Source organism: Macaca thibetana, chromosome 15 (assembly GCF_024542745.1).
Source record: "Macaca thibetana thibetana isolate TM-01 chromosome 15, ASM2454274v1, whole genome shotgun sequence".
Taxonomy (NCBI): domain Eukaryota; kingdom Metazoa; phylum Chordata; class Mammalia; order Primates; family Cercopithecidae; genus Macaca; species Macaca thibetana.
This window is the reverse complement of record NC_065592.1, coordinates 23,129,932-23,148,249: the sequence shown is the minus strand read 5'-3', so window position 1 is coordinate 23,148,249 and position 18,318 is coordinate 23,129,932. Positions and strand designations below refer to the sequence as shown.

At 39.0% G+C, this 18,318-nt stretch overlaps 1 protein-coding gene across 5 annotated transcripts in view; it reads right to left on the bottom strand.

The window, feature by feature from the left end:
• ASTN2 (astrotactin 2) overlaps positions 1 to 18,318 on the bottom strand; it is a 988,433-nt gene that overhangs the window by 234,279 nt on the left and 735,836 nt on the right. The window contains exon 1 of one of the 5 annotated variants that reach the window (XM_050759614.1): positions 18,045 to 18,168. The exons of the other annotated variants lie outside the window; for them this stretch is intronic. Coding sequence (XP_050615571.1) covers positions 18,045 to 18,153 — 109 coding nt within the window. The 5' untranslated portion in view covers positions 18,154 to 18,168. Of the gene's footprint in view, positions 1 to 18,044; positions 18,169 to 18,318 lie in introns of those variants that run through there. 5 annotated transcript variants of the gene reach the window in all.

Genomic DNA, 18,318 nt, shown 5'->3' with positions numbered 1-18,318 from the left:
GCTAAGCAGATGCTGGTGCCATGCTTGTACAGCCTGCAGAACTGTGAGCCAAATAAACCTTTTTCCTTATCAATTACCCAGTCTCAGATACCACTTTATAGTGACACAAAATGGACTGACACAATTGGTATTGCTATTTTGAAATAATAACCTGTCTGTTGTGGGCTATAGCAAGTAAGCCATTACCTTACTGTGATTGGGAACTAAGCTTTTTCAGCATTACAGACAACCAATTCAGGTATTAAGAAGTGTTATGAAAAATTATGTAAACTGAAATTTCAGTTGGAAATCATAAAAACTTACGACTTGTTTTTCTCTTTGAAAAAATAAAAACATTTCATAGCTCTGCCAACTGAAAAGGCCTAGAAATAAGGATAATGTACTAGGCAATAAATACCCCTACTGCCCAGATTCTGGTTTCTAAATGCTATTTTTCATTAAAAGGAACAAAGGATACTTGGAAAAATTCCTGAATCCAAGTCTGGAACAAGTATGGTACAAGCTGAGCCTGGGATGTTTTGTTATAACAAAAAACAAGGTCAGGACTAATGAAGTCATTTCAAAAGGACATACAAACCAACTTAAAGAGAATCACATTGGCCTAACATTAAACAATTCGAACAAGGAAAACAATAATAATTGCAATTGATTGACATTTATCAAACAAATAAACTTCCATTAATTCATAATGTTCTGAAAACTGAAACCAAAGCCAAACCAAAACCAAGAAACAAATAAAAACCAAATTAACAAAGCTCATCAGTTACTATTAGAGACTGCTAGGAGACAAACATATTGTTCTAAAAATTGATAAAAGGATGAAGTTATCAGCCATGCTTTGAACTGGATTTCAGGGTAATCACATTTTTTATGGAAATACTGCAGGTAATAAGAGCAGTAATAATGACAGAATCATAAAATTACCATTTCATAATTTCTAATAAAAGAATAGATCTAGACAACTATCATCAATGAATCCTAAAACTACTAAGAGAAAGGCTAATGAGAAAATTTCTAATGAATGGATTGGACTGATAGGTTCTGAACTTGCTGATCAAACTTAATGTGACTAAAAGTAGTACAACAGGCATTAAGTGCCTCTGATATGATTCTATAAGATGCACACGGCAATCCTGTGTAATTCAGGTGGTACTCCTTGGATGACAGACAGAATTTGGGGGTCTGCAGACTTGTACAGGGAAAAAAAAGTACCTTTATTTTTAGTATCTTATCATTGCAATTTACTATTTCCTTAAATTATGAATGCCACTAACAAAATATAGTAGTATTAACATTTCCTATGACTGACATAATGAAACTCACATGTACTTCTATCACATTACAGTTATTACAAATCTCAAAATACTTATGGTTGACCCAACTTAGAATTATAATAGACTCTCTACTAGATCTTATCATGAATAAAGATGCACATATATTACTGTATCATACTTTTAAAATATTTTGATAATTATGGATTGACCTAATTTATTTCTTTTGTAGTCTTTTGTATTTTATTTTATTTTAAAACATTTTTCTGAGAAAAGGGGTTATAGTCTTCATTCTACAAAAGGAGCCTATAAGACAAAAACAGGTGGGGAATCCCTAAAAAAGAGGAACAAATTAACACCATGAGGAAGAACTTAGCTCAATCTGTAATCTGAATAGTTCTAAAGGACAAATGAGCCGACATCTTCAACAAATAACAACATGGGCAAAATTAAAGTGTGGAACTATTATAGATTAAAAGAACACCATATAGACATTTTGATCCATATTATTTATTTATATTTTTATATGTACTTATTTATTTATTTTTTGAGACAGTGTCTTGCTCTATCACCCAGTCTGGGGTGTAGAGGCATGATTTTGGCTCACTGCAACTTCTGCCTCCCATTTCAAGCTATTCTGCCTCAGCCTCCCAAGTAGCTGGGACTACAGGTGTGCACCACTACTCCTGGCTAATTTTCATATTTTTAATAGAGACAGGGTTTCACCATGTTGGCCAGGCTGGTCTTGAACTCCTGACCTCAAGTGATTCACCCACCTCAGCCTCCCAGAGTGCTGGGATTACAGGCGTGAACCACCACACCCGGCCTTGATCTGTATTTAAATATACAGACTATGAAAGATATTTTTGAAGCAGTTAAGGTAATTTGAATATGAAATGCTAGATGTGATAATGACGTTGAGCTTATGTTAAAAAAAAAAACTATCTGTTTGCAATATACACTGGGATATTTACAGAAGGAATAATATAATGCTGTATCTGGGATTTGCTTTAAAAGACTCTAGCAACAAAAAAACAAATTGCAGATAAGCAATAGCTGAAGCAAAGTTGGCAAAATATTGACAACAATTATTGCTAGGTGATGAATACATAGAGATTTATTATACCATTTTCTCTCCTTGTGTGTACTTAAAATCTTCCTTAATAAAACATTGAGAAAAGACGGCTGCCAGATTACACAAAATTGAAAAGGAAAATTATTGTTGGGAAATAGAATGAGGGGAGATTTTTCATATTCTACATTATGTACTGTTTTGATTCTTTCTTGTAAATGTGTGCTCACTTGTATTGTTTTTTAAAGATTATTTTTAGAACACCTTTAGGTTCACAGAAAAATTGAAATGAAGGCACAGAAAATTTCTCTATTTTCGTGCCCCCCTGACCCACCTGCCACATAGCTTCCCCTGTTATCAACATCCCCAACAGAGTGGTACATTTGTTACAATTGATGAACGTACACTGACATATCATAACCACGTGAGGTCTGTAATTTATCATAGTAATCAGTGCTGGTGTTGAATATTCTACGGGTTTGTATAAATGTATAATAACATGTATCTACCACTGTAGTACCATGCAGAGTATTTTCACTGCCCTAAAAATACCATGTGCTCTACCTATTCATCCATATCCCCTGCTCCCAACTCCTGGAAACCTGGAAACTCCTGGAATCTTTATTCTTCACAGTTTTACTTTTTCCAGAATGTCATACAGTGGGAATCATACAGTATGTAGATTTCAGATTGACTTTTTTTTTTCTGCAACCTCTGCCCCCCAGGTTCAAGTGATTCTCTCGCCTCCGCCTCCTGGATAGCTGGGATTACAGGCACCCGCCATCATGCCCGGCTAATTTTTGTATTTTTGCAGAGATGGGGTTTCACCCATGTTGGACAGGCTGGCCTTGAACTCCTGACCTCAGGTGATCCACCCACCTCGGCCTCCCAAAGTGCTGGAATTATAGGCATGAGCCACAGCGGCCGGCTGCCTTCTTTTACTTACTAATACGTTAAGCTTCCTCCATGTATTTTCATGGTTTAGAAGCTCATTTCTTTTTATTGTTCAACGTAGTACATTGTCTGGATGTACCACAAGCTATTTATCCATTCACCTATGAAGGACATATTGGTTACTCTAAAGTTTGGGCAATTATGAATAAAGCTGCTATAAATATCCATGTGCAGGTTTTTGTGTGGATATATGTTTTCAACTCCTTTGGACAAATACCAAGGAGCACAATTGCAAGATCACATGGTAAGACTATGATTTAAAGGACATGAAAGGAATGCAGTATTTTGCTAGGACAGATGTAAGGATGGCTGGGCTTAGTGGGCTAGAAATGACTTAGTGTGTCAGTCAGTGAAAACAGGGGGGTAGGAGGTGAGACTCAACCCCAGAGGCGGAGACTCAGGCATCAGACCAGATTGAGGACTAGCTAAAACAGGGCTAGGGCAGAAGCAGCTTTCCATAAGATGTGCCCACCAAAGTGCCATTGAGGTAGGTGGTGAGACTCAGCTCTGGAGGTGGGGATTCAGACTCTGGACCAGACTGAGGACTAGCTAAAACAGGGTCAGGCAGAAGCCATTTTCCACAAGACATGCCCACCAGTGTGCCATGTCAGTTCATAATTGCCATGACAACACCTAAAAGTTACCATCCTTTTCCATGGCAACGATCCCATGAACCAGAAGTTACCCTTATTCTAGGAATTTCTGCATAAATCACTCCTTAATTTTCATGTAATTAAAAGTGGGTATAAATACATCTGCAGGGCTGCTACCTTGGACACACTGCCTATGTAGTAGCCCTGCTCTACAGACAGCGGGACCTACGCTGCTGCTCTAAACTTCAATAGCAGTTGTTATCTAAAAAACAAACAAACAAACAAAACAGTACATTTGTAATGTTTTGTAAGAAACTGCCAAACCACCTTCCAAAGTGGCTGCACATTTTGCATTCCTACCAGCAATGAACGAGAGTTCCTGTGGCTCTGAATCCTTGTCAGCACTTGATGTGCAGCATCTTTTCATATGCCTATCTGCCATGTCTATCTTCTTTGGTGACATGTATATTAAAGTCTTCAGCCCATTTTTTTAATTGGGCTGTTTTCTTATTGTTGAGTTTTAAGAGCTCTTTATATATTTTGGATAACAGTCCTTTATTGGATGTGTCTTTTGCAAATATTTTCTCCCGGTCTTTGGCTTGTATTCTCATTATCTTGACATTGTCTTTCACAGAGCAGAAGTTTTTCATTTCAATGAAATCCAGCTTAGCAATGATTTCTTACATATTGTAATTTTTTTTTTTTTTTTTTTTTTGAGACAGAGCCTTGCTCTGTCACCTAGTCTGGAGGGCAGTGGTGCGATTTTGGCTCACTGCAACCTCCGCCTCCCAGGTTCAAGCAATTCTCTGCCTCAGCCTCCCGAGTAGCTGGGATTACAGGCGCATGCCAACACACTCAGCTAATTTTTGTATTTTTAGTAGAGACAGGGTTTCACCATCTTGGCCAGGCTGGTCTTGAACTCCTGACCTCAAGTGATCCACCCACCTTGGCCTCCCAAAGTGTTGGGATTACAGGCATAAGCTGCCACGCCCAGCCTGCACTAATTCTCATAAAGCCACCCATCAATCAAAAACATCTATTTGGGATGCTGAACAAACACAAAAACCTTAATTGTATTAAGCCACTGAGATTTAAGGGTTTATTGTTTATAATAACTAGTACTGTTAAACTATGTAAGTACTTAGAACATGGTAAGGAATCAATAAATGCTAGTAATCACCATGATGATGATCATGATGACAATCTCCCTGGACAAAGGGTCCACAAGGGCAGCAGGTAGGAGGGCTGGTCAAGTCTGACTGAGTGGCTGGGTCAGGGGAGCTCGGCCTCCCAAAGTGCTGGGATTACAGGCATAAGTCACTGCGCCCAGGCTTATATATTGTATTTTTAAAAAGCAATAACATTTTCCTATTCTTCAAAATAAAACAGAAGAATAGATAAGCAGTGACATGAAAATAATACATTGGGTGGAGGTGAGGGGTTGGGTAAAGGAGACTGTCTCTTTGTCTGTGGCCCGGCAGTCTTACAGATGCCAGTTGATGGAGTGGTTAATGGTAGCAACTATAAAGAGGAAAGCTGGCTGAAATACTGGAGCAAAGAGGAGCAGGAGATCTGGGACTGGGGCTGAGATTCAGGGCTTGGCAGGAATTACGCCTATGAAAAATTTTCCCAGCAGCCCTCATTTAGCATTGAGTTGAGTTGAGGTTGTTAGCACTGCACAGGGAATTTTCTCTGGGCAATAACATTATTATTTCTGACCTCTGACTATCCATACAAGTTCAAACCATTACAAATTGGGTCTGGTCAATGAACATAAATGTATATGATATTAAAATAAAGCTTCAAAATTCTGGACCAGTTGTTTCCATTATCAACTCAAGGAAATAAACTAGAAAGGGAAAAAAATGTATCTGCACAAGGACATTTTTGCAATCTTATTTGAGCTTGTTCAATGTTCAAAGTTGGGTCTGTCAACTTGACAAACTCTTAGGTGGCCAGTTTGGCAATTATAAAGGCCAGTAAAAAATTATTTCAAACATTTTTCATGTTAAGTAAATAAAATGCCAAAATTTATATTTATTAGAAAAGAAAGTTTTCGAATACCTAGAATTATTATAGATATGTATTAACAGAGTAAGAGGAACTTAGTAAATGTTTACAATTAGATAAATATAACCAACATCATGATTATATTAAGGTGGTTGATAAAATTGACTCTTTTAAAATGCTCTTTTATGCTTTAAATTTAAATTGAATTCAAACATCTATTGAGCACTTACCAAGTATCAGGTATAGGCTAGACTGAAAAATTTGGGGCCGAGTACATCACATCATATGGAGATAGAGTCAGAGTTTCAGCAAAAAGTAGAACTAAGTAGACCAACAGATAATAAGAAAAGGAAGGAGGAAAGAAAAAGAGATGATGAGAGAGCAATTTGAGGGTAGGGAACAACTCTAAAATGGCCCTCAACAATCCCCCCTCCTCATATTTACCGCCTGTTATAACCGTCTCCACTTGAGTTACTTGCCCCCAACCAACAGAATATGACAATATTGAGAGGATGCCACTTCTGTGATTAGGTTACAAAAGGTGTAACTTCCATTGTATTAGACTCCCTCTTGCTGGCTTTAAAAACAACAAATGAGTCATGAAGAGGCTCATGTGGCAAAGGATGGAGGGCAGTCTCCAGCAAAAAGTCAGCAAGGAACTGAGGACTTTGGTCCAACCACCCTTAAGGAACTGAATCTCATCAAAATATATATGTCATCTTGGAAATCACTACTTCCCCATTTCAGCCTTCAGATGAGACCACACCTCCTGCCATTAACTTGACTGTAGTTTTGTAAGACACTGTGAAGGAGAGAAACCAGATAACCTGTGCTTGGATTCCTGACTCACAGAAACTGTGAGAGAAAAAAAGTGTGTTGTTTCAAGTGGCAAAGTTTTGGAGGTAATTTGTTATATAATGACTGATAAGTAACACATAAAATTTTATATTGTTTCATAAAAATTATAGTGCTGGGCACAGTGACTCACACCTGTAATCCTAGCACTTTGGGAGGCTGAGGTAGGAGGATGGCTTGAGTTCAGGAGTTCAAGAGCAGCCTGGGCAACATGGTGAAAACCCATATCTACAATAAATTACCTAGGTGTGGTGGCATGAGCCTGTAGTCCCAGCTACTTGGGGGGCTGAGTGGGAGGATCACTTGAGCCAGGGAGGTCAATGCTGCAGTGAGCTGAGATCATGCCACTGCACTCCAGCCTGGGTGACAGAATGAGATCTTGTCTCATAAAAAATTCTAGTAATTATAAACTTCTAGACTCAGACATATTTGTTAGGTTGTATAGGAGTTTTAACTTCTTACATTTTCTCTCCCATATTCTCTTCCTCCTCAGAATTCAGTTGATAATGAGAGAAGAAAATGAGACTATTGTGTTGAGGATAGTAATAACAATAATAACAGTAATAATGATTGTATTAACAGCTAACATCCACAGAGCACTTATTCTTTACCAGGTGGTGCCTTTTGGATTTATTAAGTCATCAAACACTCACATTTCTGTGTGGTAGATGACTACTATTATCCCCCATCTTGCGGAGGAGGGAAGCAAAGTACAGAGAGGTAAAGTTAGTTGCCCAAAGTTATAGAACTTGTCAGTTGCAAAAAGATACCAATAATTATTTCAAATTATCTTTTCATCTCTTCCCAAAAATACCTTTCCAGCTGGGTGGTGTTGGGGTTCTGTCTGATTACAAAGCCCTCACTTTTTCTAGACAATGGTGTCCTTAATAAGCAAACTTATTTTATATTATTAATAACAAATGCAATATAATGAACATTATTACACATTAGGCAAAGTGCTATATGTTTTACATCCAATTGAGACAGGAAAACAGGGTCTGGAGGCAGGGAACATAAGGCTGATTCCCACTTAAGCTATGACAGGAAAAATCCTCTCGGTAGGTAGGCCATAGGCCAAGTAAATAACTTGTAACTTTACTTCATCCTCTTCGTTTACATACAGCGTACATCCAAGTAACCAATGGAATCATCTAGAGGGTATTTAAACTCCACATAATTCTGGTCCTTATGTTTGGGGCTTCTCCCACACTGTGGAGTGTACTTTCATTTCCAATAAATCCATTCATTCCTTCCTTGCTTTGTTTGTGGGTTTTGTCCAATTCTTTGTTCATCACACCAAAAAACTGGATATCATTCACCAGTTACATAATATCTCATCTTGCTCCCAACAATCCTGTGTTAACTATTGTTATACCTATTTTAAAGACAATGAAAGAAAACTAACAATATTAAGCTCCTAGGGTGGTGTTATCAGTGGAATTTGTCCTCCCCCAAAATATGTTAAAAGCCTAATCTCCAGTACATCAAAATGTGACTTTATTTGCAAATGGGGTGATTTTAGTTGTAACTGGTTAAAATGATGTCATCCTTGAGTGGGGCAGGTCCTTAATCCAATATGACAGATGGCTTTAAAAGAATGTGTAGACATACATACAGAGGAAATGCCATGATGAGGTAGAGATTGAAATTATGCTCACATGACGCAAAAAAATGTCTGGGGCCAACAGAAGTTGGAAGAGGCAAGGAATAATCTTTCTCTAGAAGTCTTCGAGAGAACATGGCCCTGATGACACCTTAATTTGTGTCTTCTATGCTCCAAAACTGTGAAAGAATAAATTTTTCATTTAAGCCACCTAGATTGTGGTACTGTTACTGCAACCTTAGCAAACTGATGAAGCCACCTTTGCAAAACTATGACTGAGATAGCGAAAGAGATCTAACTTAACTGACTCCGTCTTGCTTCTAACCTCCATGCTGTCCTTGTTCATTCCTGGGCATAGGCTGAACTAACTTTGGGATAAACTTAGTTTGTAGTTTCTAGTTTAAGCAAAAATGGTAACAGCCCTTTCCAAAGCAGACCTCCTTCTTGCCTGGGGACTAGATTGCCTTTGTAGGACTAACATTAGCCACGGATCAGAAATTATGGTTTAGGAGTCATGCAGCTGGAGGTTACAAAATGCTGACCCTCCCTAAACTGCTCCTGAGATCAGTGCTTATTTTTCAGACCCTGCACTTGATGGATCAGCTGGCACCACCCAAATCAATAAACTTGCCAGGTTCTGACCCACAGACCCCAGCTGCATGACAGATGAATAACATACTCAGACACCAATACTCAGTGAAAGAGCAGCTACAGGGCCGGGCCACACAGACAGTTGTGGCAGCTGTGCACCTTTACTAGCTGGCCCTGCCAGCATTTATTCAGCACAGATTTAATGACAAAGGCTTTGAATCAACATACCTGTGGGCAGTTAATCTGGTTGCCCTCCCCAGGAGAGAGCCATCCTGCCTGTGAATGATTAAAGGTTGGTTTTAGGACAATGAGAGTAAACAAGCTATTTAGATAAAACTTCCCACAGTCTCTTGTTATTTGTTTCTTTGCTATCAACTAAAGGTAAAGAGGACTAGGCTATCTTCAGCCAAATCTTTTATTGAAGCTATGCTACCTCCCCGGCCTTCCAAGAAGGTTTGTGTCTATCTCCTATAACTATCTTTATAATTTTTATAATTTCTCCAACCACCCTGACCAATCCCCTACATAAACTGGCTCATCTGATCTTGTGGCCCCTGACTCAGGAACTGACTCAGTGCAAGGAGACAGCTTCAACTCCCTATGATTTCATCCCTGACCAATCAGCCCTCCTGGCTCACTGGCTTTCCCCACCCACCAAGTTATCCTTAAAAACTCTGCTACCCAAATGCTCAGGGAGACTGATTTGAGTAGTAATAAAACTCTGGTCTTCCACACAGCAGCGAGCTCTGCTTGAATTACTGTTTCTCCATTGCAATTCCTCTGTCTTGATGAATTGGCTCTGTCTAGGCAGTGGGCAAGGTGAACCCCTTGGGCAGTTACAAATTTGGGGGCTTGTCCAGGATTGCCCATGTGGCTACCTGCTCATGGTTCAGTGCCCCCCACCCTCCAGCAATGGATCCAGAGGCCAGCCCAAGTGGCTGCCTAGTTCTTTTGGACTGGGGCTGACTCTGATGCTCTATTGGTGGGGTACTGCTGATCCAGTGTGCAAGGATTTAATTGCAATGGAGAAATAATCCTGGGGAGATGTCCCTTAACTGTAGCCCTATCACAGGGTGTCAGTCTGTAGCTCCATTGTAGGGTGTTTGGATTGGTGACTATCCTAGGTGCTTCTAATACCTCCTTCCTTCTCCCAACTGGTATGTAGCCCTATGGCAGGGTGTCTGTAGCCCCAATGCAGGGAGTCTGTTTACAGCTCCATCATGGTGTGTCTGTGTCTGTATCCCCATTGCAGGGTGTCTGTTTGGCTCCTTGTGGGGGTTCTTGGTTAGTTCTGTCTAACTAGTAGGAAGAGTCTTGGTTTGGGAGACTTCTCATTCAGGAGGATTTCGAAGAGGATTCTCAGACGGAGAATAGGAGGATAGTTTGGAAGGGATACTCTTGGAGTTCTTGGTCAGGGATCTGATTTGGAAGGCCTTCTGTCTGTCGTGTCTTTGTGTGTGTTTGTATATGTGGAGGGGATCTCAGAAGGAATTGCTGGTGGAAGTCCAGCAGGCTTAACTCAGAGAACCCTCATTATTTGTCTAGTTACATTTGGCGAGCCCTAAAGAAAGCTCAACAGGCCTGTCTCAGGGTGACCATCTGCTCTTGGCCTTGCCCAGAGACCCCATTGTGAATTACCATTTAGAGGTCATCCCTTCCCACCTGGAGTGGATCAAAGACAACAGGGACCAACAGGGAAAAAGTTTGAGCTTTGCCAGGTTGATATTGGGTGCTGAACAAGGTGACTAATGTCTGTTTTGTTATGTGTATTTTGCTGGGATGAAAAATGTTAATTCGGTTCTCCATGCAGCCTGTTGGGCAGCATTTGCAAACTAAGAATCTTGTCTGTGGTTCCACAAAACAGTAAAGGGTGATTTTCTCTTGTAAAGTGGCTTGAACACCACAGAAGCCACTCCGTTCTTCTAGGAGCTGCAGAGAAAAGGAACCTGGGAACCTGGTATGCCAGCAAAAAGGGTAAGAAATTCTTACCAGCCAGATTTCTCTCTCTCTCTCTCTTTCTCTGTCTGGGTAAACAGTAAACTATTTGTCTCCCCTGCCAGGGTTTGATTAATAGAAAAAAGGATTTGTGAGACTAGTCTTAGGCTGTAGCAAATCTGGTGTACTTTGTGCTAAGAATTTGTCTTTCTGTGTTCTGTAGTGGACAGAGGGGTATCACAGGACAGAATGTGGATTTAGGATCCTTATAAGCCTGCTTTTCAAGCCAGTTTGGCAGGTTGGTCAGTTATAAACTTTGCTATGGGTCCCTGAAACCAATACAGTATAAAATTCCTCGGTCTTGTTTTGTGTCCTTAAGAGCTCAACCTTGTGACCATGTGGGGATACTTTCTTTTGGTTTGCACCATCCAGAGGACAGAGATTTGCAGGCTCATGTCATAGTTAGCCATAAAAATTTTTCTTGAGCAGTTCAAAGCCTTGCAAGCTTGAAATTGGCTTCTCTAGGCTCCTTCTAGGAAAAGCAATAGAAATTGCTCAGTACTGAATAGCCCAGTAGCCAAGGCTTTATCTTTTGAAAGTGGTGGCCTGGGTTCAATTGTTGGTTTCTGGAATGGTTTCTTTCTGGTTTGTTATTAGTGTTACATTGTCATTTATTGAGGTTCCCCGCCTCCCCCCATGGTAGTTTCTGATTTCCTCTCTTGAGTTTTCCTGTATCTGAACTACCTTGTGGAGATTCTACATCTTGTAAAAAAGAAACTACGTACCATGTCTTTGAAGCACCTAGGAAGTTACCTTTGGTAAAGTTTAGAAGCTAGAAATATTGGCTGCTTGGCATGGCTAAAGCCAGGTAATAAGAGATTTGAAATGATTTATTTTTAAAGAGCACTATGGTTAAAACTCAGCTTAATTAAAAGTGGATAAACAAGCTATAGATATATTTAAAAGGCCTTTATGTTTTTCTCTTATTGGAACTTGCTTTTCTGGAAAAAGGTTTTTTTCCTTCTCAACCAACTGAATTATTCATCTCCATTTTTTTTGTCTTGCCACTCTTAAAGCATACGTAAGAGGCACTAAGATAACTTCTGATAGCCTGGGCCTCCTTGGGAAAGACAGAGGAGGAGCCACAGACTCCGTTCTGGAAAAAATGCTCTGTTTCCTTCATTAAAACCCAGGAATTAAAAGTGGATGGATCCATCTCAAAATCAAACACTCTGTTCTGTTTTGCATTGTATTATCTGACAGTTTTGAGTTTGGGGGATATCAGAAATTACTTGGCAATATGAGAGAGTTTTGGTGTGTAACAACTAGGTAGGAAGTATACTTTAAGGAATGGCTAATAGTGCTTACCAGGGATACTTGACTTTTTCCACACTTGGATCATAGAAGCATGCTATTGGCCACCTGGAAGATAAGGAAACATCCCCATCCCCTACTGGGAGATGAGACTCCCATGAGAGATGGGCTGATTACAAAATAGGCTGACTGGCTTTGGGTTGCCTTGCAATGAAATGCAGGGTAGAAGCACTGCACTGTCTTCTCCCATAGTATTTCCCTCCCTTTGGGGACCCAGGATCCAGTATAAAATGGCACCCTTAATTTTGCGGATCTGTCTTTGCCTTCAGCTGCTTATTTGCTGCCTATTTGACCCTAGAAAGGCATGCTTTCCTGGCCCTGTTCCTCCAAGGGCTCCACCCTGAAGCTAGTAATCCAATTAATAAACTGGCAAATGAAAAATGTTACAAGTGCTGAAGCATCTGTCTATTTATATGTGTGTACGTTTACATATAAAAGAGCTCTGAGTAATTGGCTTAGAAAAATAAGCACTTAAATCAAATATTTTATCAGAAAAATAGAAACTTTAGTGCCTTTTTGTTCACATGACTTCAGTCATCTTTTGGAAATAAAGACAGTTTTAAAAATTATTGGTAAAATAAAATGTCTTAAAAATGTAGACATTTGTATAAATTAAGGTCAGATATCATATTTGTTAAATGCTTTAAGGTCAAACTGTTTCCTTGACTTTTGAAAAGTGTTCAACTTACCTACTTTGGGGCATTAGATTATAGATAAGGCCTGGAGACAAATGAAGAGCCATGCCCACCAGCTATGATAAAAAGAGTCAGACCTTATTGTCACTTCTGTCTGATGTCCTAGGCTCCACCCCAGTACATAATTAAAATCACTTACTTATCAGGTTTTTCACTAAAAATAAAAGTTGCTAAGGGTTAACATTGTAACATGTTATTGAGACCACTGGAGAAACAGTTTTACATACAAGGTGTGTAGGGAATGTGTTTTTGGTAAAAGATCATAAGAAGGTTTGGAGATATGGCTTTTGTTAAAAGGAATGTAATTTTGTCTAGTTTAGAGGGTTTTAAAGATTGCCTTAAACTAAAAGTGTAACAGAACAAAACTGAAGGTTTAAGCAAAGTGAAAAGGGCTTTAAAGGGTTGATCTTGTAAAAAAACATTCTGTGGGTATAAACAACTTGGCTAAGATTTGAAAGAAATTATTGAGCATTTTTCCATAGGTTAAAACATTAAAATCATACTGATGTGGGGCCAGAATCTGGGCCCATATGTCCAAATAACAAGGTTTTCTTAGAAAATTGATCTGTTTGATAGAAAATTGTAAAGGGTTCGAAACAGTTTACGAAAATCTTACCTTATGATCAAACTAATTAAAACTGGATATAAAATTTTGCTTAAAAAACTGGTTTTAACATTAAAGATGCACTAATGGAAACATGAAATCTGGTTTTCTCTTTTGAAGATGATTTTTATGTAATGTTAAAAGATAAGGAAAGGGTTTTGTTTTACCCTCTGGGTAAATGGCAGGGATATAAAGGGAAGACAGAAAACAGACAAATTCAGTCAGCCTCATGCTATCTTTATTGGGTCTTATTTGGAAAGTTAAGTCTCCTCTATCAGAGTAAAGGTTTTTCTTCTTTTAATAAAAATTTTTGAAGTTATCATTTTGGCCAAATGAATTAGTTATGGTTATCATTTTGGCCAAATGGATGACTTACGGTGACCTGGGATTCTATTTTATAATATTCAGTGTTTTAAACCTTTGCTATTTGAGAAACTTTCCAAAATTGAATTATAAATTACGTCTCTTTCTAACCTAATCTTTTAGATATTAAATCCTCTGAAGTCCTAAAATGACATTTGGCTTATTTCATATGAAACTCATACAAGAAGCACTGGTAAATATGAAATGATGTTTGGCTTTCTTTGGAACATTTGCGTAAATGTGTTATTGGCGTGTGTTCCAAAATTATGTAAAACTTCTATAATTCTAATATGACTTAGTATATGTTATCAGTAATAATTATAATTATTATGTTAAATGACTGTGTGCTGCAGAGGTAACAAATTCCCTTGTCAATTGTGTCTTCAAGTGTGGCTGTCCTAAAATGTTTTTGTCATCCATATACTATTGTTGTCTCATTTTGGTCCTCTTTAACAGATGGTTTTATAATCAGCTATAAAATTTAACAGGCACTCTTAAATGCAGGTTTCTGATTAAAAACTCTGGAGACTGTGACATTAGAATCAAGGAAAAACTTTCAAATTGAAGGGTGAATAGTGTTTGGTTTTCTTTGGACTGTATTTGTATAAATATGTTACTAGTATGTGTTCCAAAAAATATGGGAAACTTCTATAATTCTGATATGATTTAGAGTACATTATTAATAATTATAACTGTTAAATAAAATTATTGTATGCCACAGAAGTAACCAAGATTCCTAGTCAATTGTAGCCTTAATAGTGGCTATAGACTTTTGTCATCCACAGACATTTTGTCTTCCTTTTGTCCTTTTCAAAAGGCAGTTTATAATCAGATATAGCACTCTAAGTGCAGGTCTCAGATAACTTTAAAAATCATTTTATTGGAATAGAGGAAAAAATGAAACTTCTAGGATTCTTATAGATAGCTGATGTGTTAAACATTGGTAATCTTTTCATTTTCACTCAAGATAGCATATTTCTTTAGAGTTATTTGCAACTTTTAACAAGTGAGTAAAAAATACTTCTGTGAAGAAATTTTAAAGCATATTTGTTTCTCTCTACCTGATTTCTCCTGAATATGGAAACTATTTGTAAGTATTCTGAATTTATGGCAGTACAGTTAATTGCGTAAGTGTAATAAGAATCTGTTTTCTCTTGTAACAGGACACAATTGGAGAAATTGGTTATTTTACCAAGGCTTTCACTGGAATGGCATGCTTCCTTCAAAGAATCAAAGTTAATGTATAGAGCCAATTAAAGCCCTTTGTGGAATCTAACCTCATACCTTGTCTATGCAGTCCCCGCACAAGGTTCCTGACCTGTGAGCTACCTTGGGACCTTGAGAAGAGAGGAATTTACCCAACTCATAGGTATTTGAGGGTACAAACCCATGGATGAGCTTGGCTTTTAAAAACTCTTATCTGAGATTCCTCATGGAACAGAGTTCCATCAAAGCCAATTTAAACAAAGAAGACCCTAAGAGAAAAATAATTATTCTTGCTGTACTTCATACAAATAATCAGGCCAAGTATAGTAAGACTAAAGTATATTTCTGTAAACAAATCAGTTCTATCATGATTTGTTTTTAATAAAAATGGGGTCTGGAGGGAGAAAAATTATGCTTCACAAGGAAACCTATTATTAGCGGTTGTTAGCTGTCCTTGAGTTTTTTGTACAATTCTGACTAAATCCTAAATTATTTGTGGGTTAGAAGTCCCCAAACTAATGCTTTCAAATCTTTGCTTTTAAATTTGAGAATTGTACTCCTCATCCTAGGACTCGTTATTTACCTTATAGTAGGCTGTTCACCTAAATACTGTACTGAAACTATAGGTGAAAGCACTAATGATTTTGCCATGCAAGCCTTGGAAGCCCAGCCAGACCTGCATGAGCCGGTCAGATACTTGCAAAGTGGTCCCACTCTTCTCACCTTGGGGTTCACTCCCATTCCCACTATGTCCCCTGTCAGCAAGAAGAAGCCAGAGCAATCAACAGCCTTTTCCCATCTTCATACCCTACACTTTAAGATTAAGGTGTTACAAAACCCAAAGTGAGGGACTGAAACTGCCTTTGCAACATTATGATTGAGACAGTAAAAGAGATCTAACTTAACTGACTCCATCTTGCTTCTAACCTCCAAGTTGTCCTTATTCATTCCTGGGCATAGGCTAAACTAACTTTGGGAGAAATTTAGTTTGCAGTTTATAGTTTAAACAAAGATGGTGACAACCCTATACTCAACCAGACCTCCTACAACCCAGACCTCCTTCTTGCCTGGGGACTAGATTGCCATTGTAGGACTAACATTAGCCACAAGATTAGAAATTGTGGTTTAGGAGTTGCAGCTGGAGGTTACAAGATGCTGACCCTCCCTAAACTGCTTCTAAGATCAGTGCTTGAGATATTTTGCAGACCCTGCACTTGATGGATCAGCTGGCACCACCCAGGTCAATAAACTCACTCATCTGATCTTGTGGCCCCCCACTCAGGAACTGACTTACTGCAAGGAGGCAGCTTCGAATCTTAGAGCTTCGACTCCCTATGATTTCATCCCTGACCAATCAGCACTCCTGGCTCACTGGTTTCCCCTGACCCACTAAGTTATCCTTAAAAATTCTGTTCCCCAAATGCTCAGGGAGACTGACTTGAGTAATCATAAAACTCTGGTCTCCCGCACAGCTGACTCTGCATGAATTAGCACTCCTGGCTCACTGGTTTCCCCTGACCCACTAAGTTATCCTTAAAAATTCTGTTCCCCAAATGCTCAGGGAGACTGACTTGAGTAATCATAAAACTCCGGTCTCCCGCACAGCTGACTCTGCATGAATTACTCTTTCTCTATTGCAATTCCCCTGTCTTGATGAATCAGCTCTGTCTAGGCAGCAGTCAAAGTAAACTCCTTGGGTGGTTCCACTGATACAGGTGATTCAAGTGTTAAATAAAAATCTGTTACTTTAAAATGCTGAATAAAGAGTGTTTAAAGCACTCCACAAACATTATTTTTTAAACGCCTCTGTGTAAGAGAAAGTCTAATATTGTGCCAGGATATGTCAAGCTATAAGATAAAAATGAGTGCATTTCCTAGAATGCTTATTCTACTCTAAGAGTTTGTGGGAGGTATAATAATTCATTTAACTGGTAAGTAAATTAAACATTAAAGAAGAGTCAAACACTTACTTTTTTTTAAAGGGAGAAGAGAGTTTTTTTTTTCTTTTCAAAACGCTTGAGTTAGATCCCCAGGAGTATTTTTAATACTCCTGTGTAATTAGGGAAACATCATTATGTCTGTATTGATAAATATACATACATATATAAGATGTATATGTGTAAGACTATGAACAGTCCTAAATTTATACTTTGGGCTGATAACTCTGGTTTTCAGGAAAAAAAAATAAAAATAAAAACAAGTGCAAAGTCTCCCTAACTAGTCTAAGTGAGAAATCATTTGGCACCACCTCTCCCTTATCCCCTACCTGCTAATTGCAATTTTTCAAATATAGTTATCATTAAGTACAAACTACCATAATCTTGGTTTATCTTCTTGGCAAACTTCACTTAGAAATTTAGAAAATGGGGAGAAAGAGTAAACAAGGTTAAGAGTGGGTTCTCAGATAGAATTGGGTACAAATCTGGGCTCCAATACTTAGGCACAGGTGGCCTTGTTGTGTAACCGCCTAGGTTACACAACAGGTGTAGGTTAACCATCAGCTGCCTTATCTCATGAGGTCCTTATGAGGATTTAGTGAGCTATGCACCTGAAGTCCTTAGCTGTAGCCAGACAGCAAATGTTCAAAGATGTTAGTCATTGTTTTTGGTTACTGTTTTATCATTGTGCAGGGTCACATAGCTAAGGGGAATTTCAAATCCAAGACCATCCTACTTCAAACTCCTTTGTGCTCCTAAGCTGTACAGTATAATCACCTTGGAGAATAGGTGATTGGCCCCAAACTACTTCGGGGAGTGCAGGTCGTGGCTAGTCAGTCCTGTATCAGACCTCGTCCTTGCCAGATGCCTAGTGCCCTAGATTCCCTCAAATCTCAGGCCAGGTCACCTCCCAACTGGTAAGACTCCTCCACCTTCACCTCTGACTCCCCAAAACTACACTTGGTTTGGATTCCCGGGTACCTTCAGCCTGCAGGGACAGGGGCTGCAGCGTGTACTCCCCATGTCTGCCTCTGCTGTCGGCCTCCCAGCTGAGTAGGCAAAACGTTCCTTTACAGAGCAATGTGTTCATGGATAAACTTGTCTCTAGTGCAGCGCTCTATCAGAGCACAGGACATGGGGCCAAAGCACTGCCCTTCCTAGGGAGTCCCGGTTCTCGACCTCCCCAGAATGGAAGTTTGATTCTTCCGTTGGCCCATTTCTCAGATGGAAAAACAGATTCAGCAAGGTGCCAACG